Here is an 11,289-nt window from a genome sequence, read left to right as displayed (position 1 = left end):
AAACATCCAAAAGTTCATCCACAGGTCAACCTATGGTCCACTAATAAATTAAGCAAGTGACTATGAATAATGAATATCTTGCAATTTTCGCAAAAATAAAAACGCCACAATAATTTCAGAATTAACAGTAATCAATAGTCCATTTGCCTATTACTGATTTGATTACACACTTTCAACACAAATTGCTACCCTTTGTCAATCGTACACTGGTTCTATACAGGACAAAATTGCCTTCAACCAAATGCAAAGCAGGATCAGCTAATATGATAAATCAGAGGTTTAACCAATATTTAGTGAAAAATAACTAATGGTATCAAAAGTTTTTAGATAACAAAAAAAAAAAAATGTAAATAAGAGATTATAAGAACTTAAAGGCAACATACATTATGCAAAGATAAATTTGCTCTTTCCACTAGCTCTCCATTGTCAATGAAAATGTATGTCCCTCCTAAATGGATCTCTAATTACACTGTCAATTACAGGTATTGGCAAATAGACTATCAAAGTTAATTTCAGCCTGAAACTTTTTCATTACTTTGAATACAAATAGACTTTTGTTTTGTGAAAAACCCATGATTGGACAGGATAACAATGGTCTCCAGTTAACAAAGCTGCCAATAATGTGACAATTTTAATGTGAATTACCTCCCATAAAAATAATTGAGGAATGGGTCCATTTTATAATTAATTTTGTTATTATTAGCTATATAGTGATATTTCCAGTTTCAGATCCAGGGGTGTAGAGGGTGTATGCCCAGTCCCCCCTTTGATTGCCAAAAAATCAAAAAAATCTCATGTTTACACGATATATATATAATTTTTAGTATAAAATCGTCCAATTTTTTTATATAAAATATAATATATTCAATCATCATGAATTAGGCCCCCCTCCCCCCTCCTTTAAAAATCTTTAATCATTACTCATGAAAAAATGATCAGATGTAATTAATTTCTATAGTTTGTGTGTACTTGAATAGTTTTAAAATTCTTTGAAATTTGAAATTATATTTTAAAGTATGCCTCATGCCTGTCAGAAATGTCAAATATATAAGGAAACGCGAATAGCAGCTTTTAAAATACAAGCTCCAATAGAACTACATCAGTACATGTACCAGTAATATAATGTCCTCCAGATTGTTAAACTTATTCTGGAATATGTGCTGCTCAACACAAATAGATGAATGATGTCCTATTGAAATCTGGTACAGGTCTAAGAATTATTTCAACCAAGGATTTGTACTATACAAATCCTTGTTTCAACTATATTCTGAGAATCAGATTTCTCCAGCTCTCTTCAATGCAGAATTTATTCTTTTGATTTGCATTCGAAGGAAATTCTTATTCTTCAGTCAAACGAAAAAAGTATGTTAGACTTAACTAGCCAGATTTCCCGTTTGACAACTTGACATGTCTATAAATTATGTTAATGACTGACAACAACAGCATATGTCCAATATTTAACACCTTTCTAGCGAAGATTATTTACATTTGAAGATAAGAAGTGGAATTTGGAAATGAAAATTATGTCCCTGTGTCATGAAGTATTTGTAAATAACAAAAATACATATGTAACTTGAGTTATGAAAGAATATGCAGTAAACTGAAACTGAAAGCACCTGTTACTTACTATGTTGTCGGAATAACCTCTAACTTTCAGGCCTTATGGTAAGTACAAATCCGAAAGTTTGAATGCCGAAAAACTATAAAAATACTACCCAATCGGAACCAATGACAGTAAATATGTTTTATCCAATCGTATTTGAGGTAACAATTAACTTATGGAAATTACTTCAAAGATGGCGAAGATCAATTAACTTTTAAAATCGGAATAAATTTCATAAAATTTCCAGTAGAAAGATAATAATTTATCGTTTTTATTACGTGATGACATCCATTCATTGTATAGTCCATCCTTTACCTGGAACAGATGACCAGTTGAACGATAGGTAATTGATTTATTCGTAATTAGGCTGTGGCACTTCGAGATAAAAGAAACGATCAAAATTTAATAAACGTGCTCTTTAACGCGTTACGGTATTCTGACGTCAATGTAAATTACGCATCGAAATATATTGCTAAAGTTAACTATATGTCTTTTGTGCCCTGAAATAATTTGTTACTGGCCAAATACTTTTTTCAGTAAAGGTTTTAATTTTTTATGATTGAGACTGAAGTGACGAATGTGACCTATGATTTCTTATACTTATAGTCATGAAGATACATATTTAAATATAGTTTTCAAATATAGATAAATATTTTATACAAATAGCAAAACTTTGAATTTATCAGTATTTGAAAATGACATAAGCTGTTTCTCATGACAAGAATTTTGGAATTCTTTTTTCTTCATACACCTTATCGCTAATCCCGCTTGACCCGAGAATCAGTCCCGCTCGAACTTTTGACGTCATACAACAATCACTTTTCCATTGTGGCGTCAGATATTTTCTATTATGACGTCAAAATTTTACGGGAACTTGTGTGATGTCCAGTAATGGCGGACAAATAGCGATAAGGTGTATTGGTCTTTGTCTTTTTAGGAGCTCCAATTTTTATATTTCATTTTTTTCTTGCAAATTATCTCAGTAATCACATTTTTTTATTTATGTTTTGCTGTTTGCCTAATTTGGCTTCAAATGTTTCCACAAGTAGTATTTTTTTAACTATACAACGTAAAGATATGATGAAATCTCTCGACAAACTCTCAGAAACATAACGCTGGATTTTTACAGCAGCATTTCATTACAAAATGTCGAAATATTATTTAAGTGAAGAAATCAAACTTTTTTTTCAATTCCACAAGGGAGTGTTTACATGTACATCTCCTGTTTGTTCCCTGGTCTGTATAATATGAACTCAGAACAACATTGTTACCAAATTAATTAACTATGTTTACCCTTATCATGATTATACATTTTGTAGTTCTTAGAAATTCCTTATACCATGTATACTATGAAACAACCACTTCAACATAAATGTCTAATAATTGATGATTCTGAATACCATTTTTTTTGCCTAATTAGTTTAGGGACTATTAAATTATTCATTTGGTGTAGCTGTTGAAATCAAATATAGGTAAAGTCATGCCTATTCAGAGCATAAAAATTCCAATTCCTGTTACTCAGCAGAAAGTAAATATATCAGAGGAAATGGACATTGCATTCATAATATCCCTACAGAAACATAGTTTTCTTGTTTTAAAATAAACTAATTTGCCACTCTTACTTGTTAAAAATGTAAAAATACTTTCATAATATTATTCTGAGCATTGCATTTGATATCTTTTACGTGTTTACTGATCTGCAGCGAGTCCCGATGTTCCACGTGTGCCATTTGGTATTTAGTTAAAATTTCCAGACTTATATATGATATCTGGTGTATAATATGGAAACTGTTCAAATATTGAAAAACGCTTGGAAAATGAAGTAACATAAATATTTTGATATTTCTTAATTCAAGCTGCAAAAAGAAAACAGGATGATTATGATATAAATGGAAACTGTATTTCAAATGAAAGTTCAAAGAAACAAAAGGATAATGATTCTGACAGGGAATAGAGGAGCAGAAAGTTTCAAATTAAGTGGTCTGACAAGTTTCCCTGGGTTAAATTTGATTAGGGCAATGCGGTGTATAGTTGTCCCATTTGCTGAAAATATCTTGGATTTTCAGGTGGAATGGGACGAGTTTTGTCTCAGGTTTGATTTTTTTTCACGAACTACATTTGTAGAATAAAAATAATACAGAGAACAAGTACAGTCATAATAACTTTAAAATTGACAAACAGATGATAAACTTCTATCAGGAATGCAGTTTTGAATCCAATCCTGAATTGATTTTTACACTCTACCATTGTTTGAACATTTGGTACATGTATTTACTTGACAGGTGCAGATAATTTTACATCAAAGTAAGAGCTGAAATGGAACATCTTTTCATCATCTTAAACACCATTTTTAGTATGCTTAGAATGTAGGATTTTGCATCCAAAATTGCAAAATTTTCTAGGGGGGCATGTCCATAATCCGCCTTGCATATTCTGCTTGCTTTGTGGCCCTAACAAGACTGTTGATATGTGATTTTTTTTGTACTTTCCCTTGGCTTAGAAAGCATGCAAAAAATTCTTATGTAGTACATGTAAATAGAAAGACTCCTTTGAAGATTGATTTTATTGACCATAGAATTGACTTCTAAGAAGACAGCCATTGATCTTTCCATTGTTTAAGTTTTACCGAAAATCTTTAAATTACAGAATAAATTGATTTCATACCCTATCTCCTCATTTTGATATTCATGTACTTTTCAAATGTTACAGAAGATACAATTACAAATTTCAAATTTTTCCAATAATCATAACATGAGAATTTGAAAGAAAATTTTAAAGTTGTATTATTTTTAATTACAGATTAAGAGAAGTTGCAGAGAAAGTCAGCCATCATGGTTTTGTCAGTGCACCAGCATTTAGAGCCATCAGAAATCTTGTTGTCACACAATGTGTTGTTGGACCAACTTATATTGCTTTACTCCTTGAGGTACAGTGTAATAGATATACCAGGGTTCGACAATAATGCTTGTCTGATTGTCAGGTACCAAAGGAAAAAAAGGTCAGACAAGTAAAAGCCATATCAAGCTTGTCCGACGGGACAAGTAAAATCATTCTGTAGAAAATAAATTAAATCCAACTTTGATGATCAGAGTAATAAACGAAAAACAAGAAAAGAAGATAAAAACAAATATTAATTTGACATGTTTACTTGCGATCGATAATTAAAAACTGGTTTTTTGTCAGATACTTTATAACAGATAAAAGGCATACTATTCTCGGAAACCAGTCTTACCAACAGCGGTGTGCTTTGTATATAAGGTAACAAGACAGTTCGGCACCATTAGAGACATTTCAGAACCAAGACAAACCAGTACCTCTTTCCCTATGTTATTCTGTTGCATTATAATAAAGATATGATAAATTTTATTTAACAACATGAACAAAAATATTATAAAAATAAAAATGAAGAAATTATTGACCATAGAAGTCGACTGTGTTTGAATTAAAATTTTAATATATTAAAAACAAAGCTGATTGTAGTACATGTAGTAAGGCATTTATCATAATATTATTTAAAAGTCAATATTTTATCAACATAAAAGACCAGGATAGAAAACAAATGAGTGTAGACTGACAAGCCTACCAGACTGCCTGATGTGCAGAGTGTGATGAGACTTTGGCATTGATAAAAACTAGAACCTATGTCCTGTGACTAGACATGACTAGATTCAGTTGTACTCGACTCATATTTTTGAAAAGGATATCAAGAGATATAAATCAAATTCTGTTCAATTGTTTTAATTCACTTTGTTCCTTGAATCAACGTAAAATGCAAAAAAGGTTAATATAACAGTTTATTTGTTGTTTTTTTATACGACCGCAAAAAAATTTTGTGGTCGTATATTGGTATGACGTTGGCGTCGTCGTCGTCGTCCGGCGTCGTCGTCGTCCGGCGTCGTCGTCCGAATACATACTGGTTTTCGCACTCTAACTTTAGTTTAAGTTAATGGATCTTTTTGAAATTTGACCATAAGGTTAAATACCACAAAAGGAAGGTTGGGATTGATTTTGGGGGTTATGGTACCAACAGTTAAGGAATTAGGGGCCAAAAAGGGGCCAAAAATAAGCATTTTCTAGTTTCCAGACAATAACTGTGGAACGGTGTATGGATCTCTCTGAAATTATACTATAAGTTTCCATACCACAAAGGGATGGTTAGGATTTGCTTTGGGGGGTTATGGCTCAAACCGTTTAGGAATTAGGGGCAAAAAAGGGGGAAAACAAGGTTGTCCTGGTTAATGGACAAATACTTTTGTACAAAACATAATTTAAAGCAGTGTAAGGGAGATAAATCAAATACATCATTGAGATTATCTCCCTTACACTGCTTTTAAATTATGTATAAAGTAATGGTTAATGAACAATAAAGATAATTTAAAACGGTGTAAGGGAGGTAATCAAAATACAACGTTTTGGTTACTTCCCTTACACTGCTTTTAAATTATGTTTAAAGAAATGCATATCTATAAAGGAAGACCAGTAAAAATATCTGCAAATGTTGCATCTTTTTTTTTTACCAAAAAATCCATATGAAAGATTTGACAGTATTTTTTAATTCTATTATAAAATAGATTAAGTTAGCACTATGGTAAATTTAATTGGGTAATTATGGTTGCCAACTCCATTGGAAATTTGAATTGAGATTATGACCATATCTTGAGGGAAAGAATTTTTTGGGGGAAAAAAGGGGGGGGGGGATAAAAAGAAATTGTGGGGGGTCAATTTTTTCTCATTTCAGATTTCAGAAATTAAAAAGAATTATTCTTCAAATATTTTTTTTTTTTCAAATTTCAAATATTGAAAAATTTCAAGAAGTTGGTCTAAATCGGGGTCCAAAATTAAACTTTGTTTGATTTCAACAAAAATTGAATATATGGGGTTCTTTGATATGCTGAATCTAACCATGTATTTGGATTTTTTATTTGTGGACCCCGTTATCAAATTGGTTCATATTGAGGTCAAAAGGGTCCAAAATAAAACTTTGTTTGATTTCATCTAAAATTGAAGTATTGGGGTTCTTTGATATTCCAAATCTAACCGTGTATTTAGATTTTTAATTTTTGGTCCTGTTTTTTTTAAATTTGTCTACATTAAGGTCCAAAGGGTCCAAAATTAAACTTAGTTTGATTTTAACAAGAATTGAATTCTTGGGGTTCTTTGATATGCTGAATCTAAACATGTGTTTAGATTTTTGATTATGGGCCCAGTTTTCAAGTTGGTCCAAATTGGGGTCCAAAATTAAACTTTGTTTGATTTCAACAAAAATTGAATATATGAGGTTCTTTGATATGCTGAATCTAACCATGTATTTAGATTTTTGATTATAGGCCCAGTTTTCAAGGTGGTCCAAATTGGGGTCCAAAATTAAACTTTGTTTGATTTCAACAAAAATTGAATATATGAGGTTCTTTGATATGCTGAATCTAACCATGTATTTAGATTTTTTATTTGTGGGCCCCGCTATCAAATTGGTTCATATTGAGGTCAAAAGGGTCCAAAATTAAACTTTGTTTGATTTCATCAAAAATTGAAATATTGGGGTTCTTTGATATGCCAAATCTAACCGTGTTTTTAGATTTTTAATTTGGGTCCCGTTTTTTAAATTGGTCTTCATTGAGGTCCAAAAGGTCCAAAATTAAACTTAGTTTGATTTTAACAAAAATTGAATTCTTGGGGTTCTTTGATATGCTTAATCTAAACATGTGTTTAGATTTTTGATTATGGGCCCAGTTTTCAAGTTGGTCCAAGTTGGGGTCCAAAATTAAACTTTGTTTTGATTTCAACAAAAATTGAATATATGGGGTTCTTTGATATGCTGAATATAACCATGAATTTAGATTTTTTATTTGTGGGCCCTGCTATCAAATTGGTTCATATTGAGGTCAAAAGGTTCCAAAATTAAACTTTGTTTGATTTCATCAAAAATTGAATTATTGGGGTTCTTTGATATTCCAAATCTAACCGTGTATTTAGATTTTTAATTTCAAGTCCCGTTTTTTAAATTGGTCTACATTAAGGTCCAAAGGGTCCAAAATTAAACTTAGTTTGATTTTAGCAAAAATTGAATTCTTGGGGTTCTTTGATATGCTGAATCTAAACATGTGTTTAGATTTTTGATTATGGGCCCAGTTTTCAAGTTTGTCCAAGTTGGGGTCCAAAATTAAACTTTGTTTGATTTTAACAAAAATTGAATATATGGGGTTCTTTGATATGCTGAATCTTACCATGTATTTTGATTTTGGACATTGGACCATAATAGGTAAATTAAAAAAATTCAAGTTCTTAGACCACATTCTTTCTGTGTCAGAAACCTATGCTGTGTCAAATATTTAATAACAATCCAAATTCAGAGCTGTATCAAGCTTGAATGTTGTGTCCTTACTTGCCCCAACTGTTCAGGGTTCGACCTCTGCGGTCGTATCAAGCTGCGCCCCAGCGAAGCATTTTATTTTTTTTGGACAAGTTACAATTCCATTTGGACAAAAAAGTTTTGGTATGTACTTGTCCTATTGGGCAAGTTGAAAAAAAAGTTATTGTAGAGGCCTGCATACTCCAACTCAGTTGGTAGAGAGTTTAAAAAACTTGTAGATGGTATTCATGGTACTCTGGAGAAGACATGGCACTTCTTTTCTTTCCTAATAGGATCATTGGATTTATGATTGATTGATTGTTGTTTGCTAAATGTTCAGTTGTTTTGGTAAAATGGGTTTATTTATATTTTTTTATATTTAACATTTTAACTCAATCGGAGGTTAAATGTTCATGGGATATAAGGGTAACATTATCTTTCAATTTTGACTGGTACTTTTCTACATATTTCATGAATACCTTTAATAAAAATTCCACAATTCAGGTGGTACTTACCAGTAGATGGGTAAAAGTTTATAGAAGGCCTGAGATTGCCTACATTTGTTAGGTGGCAGTAATAGACATTTAAATATAAAGCATTAGAAATCAAAACATCCAGGTATAATGGGTTGAAAGAAGTTTATACAAAATGCTATAGAATATAAATGAATGTTCAGCACATGTCGGAAAAGTGAAATTAAAATAGCATAATAAAATGTTACCACCCTATAATCCATCTGCCTCAATTTTGATACTATTTAAATGCATCACGAAACTGTGAGGCCAATCAATTGGCAGCTAAATTATATAGAGATAATAATGATAAGTGAATCGTGAGTTAAGTCATAATGATTGGTTGATGATTATTCATTAACTAGGCTTTAACGGAGCAATGGAAGATAAGCAGAATATAATGACTGAATTGTTGGGTTAGAAAAAAAAACGCAATCAATGTTATAAATGTTGCTTATTATTTTTCAGGATGGTAGAGTTTGCAGAATTCCATTCAGTATTGTGACAGATAAGCTTGATCTTAACAAATCAGACACCAAAACGTATGTATATTATGTTATTCTTATAATGTTGCAGGCGTTAAGTATAGGGTTAAGGCAGTGTTAGGTGTCAGTATGGAACTGCTATGAATTCCTGATAACTCCTTGTCTGAAAAATATAAGTGTCACATCTGATATGCATATGAATTCAGCTATTGTACCCTTACACATGTACTTGTGGAATAAAATCTGCCAATCTACAGAAAAATACATCTGCATTTAGAATCAGTAACTACAAAAAATGTTAATGCCCAGCATGTCAGACCAACAAAAGATGCCCAGCATTTTTCAGACTATGTCACACTTTGTACTGTATCTTCTCATTCAGTCTTGTATGCAATTTTCTTGAATTACAACAGGCTTTTCCTGTGACTGTTGTTGCCAGTATGTCAACAATTGTTTAAAGTTTGTGATTAGTAAACACACATGAGGCATATACCTCTGGGCATCAAAGAAATAGATTCTTTCAAGTTGTGGTGGTTTCAATAGAGCCTGATATGATAATAGAACATAAAGTTCTGGTACTGGGGTAGCTGTCTGTGATGTGTACCCCACATCATTTGTACTTTTGAATATTGAATGGCTTGAATATGCATGTAATATTTGCTGCTGTACATCAAGTTAACAACAACGAGTTGAAGTTTGTACATGTACATCTCATTATGTAAAAAATAAGATATTATGATATGGATTCATTTATTTTTGTGTTTACCAGCTTTTGCAAGGTTCGGGGAAAATTATGTTTTCGTGTATATTTGATGTTGCCAAAATCTCCAGAAAATGTGTACTTCATTGAACATTTAACATTGTGGTTTACCTATAACGACTAAATCCATCAAAATTGTTACCCGACAAAAAGTAGTTATCCACAGTAGTATATGATAAACCAGGTCTCGTGTTTTATAATGTGAAGTGAGCGTTAGTTGTGTTTATCATTGCTTTTCAATTTTTTTATACCCAGGACCATAAAGAGAGATAGGAGTGAAAGAACAGCTCCATCCAGAGGTGGTGGAACCTTAATTGTAGAAAGTCCTATGGTTTTAGTATCAGATATACTTGGATCAGGGGCTGAACAGAGTACTGGGTGAGTTTACTGTGTTTCAGAAATCTTAATGACATTTTTATACGACCGCAAAAAAATTTTGTGGTCGTATATTGGTATGACGTTGGCGTCGTCGTCGTCGTCGTCGTCCGAATACATATTGGTTTTCGCACTCTAACTTTAGTTTAAGTGAATGGATCTTTTTGAAATTTGACCATAAGGTTTAATACCACAAAAGGAAGGTTGGGATTGATTTTGGGGGTTATGGTACCAACAGTTAAGGAATTAGGGGCCAAAAAGGGGCCAAAAATGAGCATTTTCTAGTTTCCAGACAATAACTGTGGAACGGTGTATGGATCTCTCTGAAATTATACTACAAGTTTCCATACCACAAAGGGATGGTTAGGATTTGCTTTGGGGGGTTATGGCTCAAACCGTTTAGGAATTAGGGGCAAAAAAGGGGGAAAAACAAGGTTGTCCTGGTTAATGGACAAATACTTTAGTACAAAACATAATTTAAAGCAGTGTAAGGGAGATAAATCAAATACATCATTGAAATTATCTCCCTTACACTGCTTTTAAATTATGTATAAAGTAATGGTTAATGAACAATAAAGATAATCTAAAACAGTGTAAGGGAGGTAATCCAAATACAATGTTTTGGTTACTTCCCTTACACTGCTTTTAAATTATGTTTAAAGAAATGCATATTTATAAAGGAAGACCAGTAAAAATATCTGCAAATGTTTTCATCTTTTTTTTTTACAAAAAAATCCATATGAAAGATTTGACACTATATTTTTATTAATTCTATTATAAAATAGATTAAGTTAGCACTATGGTAAATTTAAATGGGTAATTATGGTTGCCAACTCCATTGGAAATTTGAATTGAGATTATGACCATATCTTGAGGGAAAGAATTTTTTGGGGGGAAAAAGGGGGGGGGGGGATAAAAAGAAATTGTGGGGGGCCAATTTTTTCTCATTTCAGATTTCAGAAATTAAAAAGAATTATTCTTCAAATATTATTTTTTTTTCAAATTTCAAATATTGAAAAATTTCAAGAAGTAATCTTTAATTGCACAGTATGGCGCATTAGATTTGTAAAATCTTTGATCACATTTATTTATTTGTTATGCCGAATCTAACAGTGTATTTAGATTTTTAATTTTGGGTCCAGTTTTCAAATTGGTCTACATTAATGTCCAAAGGGTCCAAAATTAAACTTTGTTTTATTTTAGCA

The 11,289-nt window shown here is 31.7% G+C and overlaps 1 protein-coding gene and 1 long non-coding RNA gene across 4 annotated transcripts in view; both read left to right on the top strand.

Annotated features, from left to right (window-relative positions):
• The first annotated feature begins 1,794 nt into the window (after positions 1-1,794).
• LOC127723338 (E3 ubiquitin-protein ligase UBR5-like) overlaps positions 1,795-11,289 on the top strand; it is a 76,151-nt gene continuing 66,656 nt past the window's right edge. For all 3 annotated transcript variants that reach the window (XM_052229913.1, XM_052229912.1, XM_052229911.1), the window contains exons 1-4: positions 1,795-1,946; positions 4,403-4,529; positions 8,933-9,006; positions 9,965-10,087. In XM_052229913.1, the coding sequence (XP_052085873.1) occupies positions 1,885-1,946; positions 4,403-4,529; positions 8,933-9,006; positions 9,965-10,087 (386 nt within the window). In that variant the 5' untranslated portion in view covers positions 1,795-1,884. The remainder of the gene's footprint in view (positions 1,947-4,402; positions 4,530-8,932; positions 9,007-9,964; positions 10,088-11,289) is intronic.
• Positions 6,737-7,350, top strand: LOC127723356 (uncharacterized). The gene is made up of 2 exons (XR_007992012.1): positions 6,737-6,881; positions 7,008-7,350. It is a non-coding gene; the product is annotated as an uncharacterized LOC127723356 (long non-coding RNA).

The sequence above is a fragment of the Mytilus californianus genome, unplaced genomic scaffold (assembly GCF_021869535.1).
Source record: "Mytilus californianus isolate M0D057914Y unplaced genomic scaffold, xbMytCali1.0.p SCAF_13, whole genome shotgun sequence".
Lineage (NCBI taxonomy): Eukaryota > Metazoa > Mollusca > Bivalvia > Mytilida > Mytilidae > Mytilus > Mytilus californianus.
Note: the sequence above shows the minus strand (reverse complement) of the source record. Positions and strands in the feature narration are given on the sequence as shown.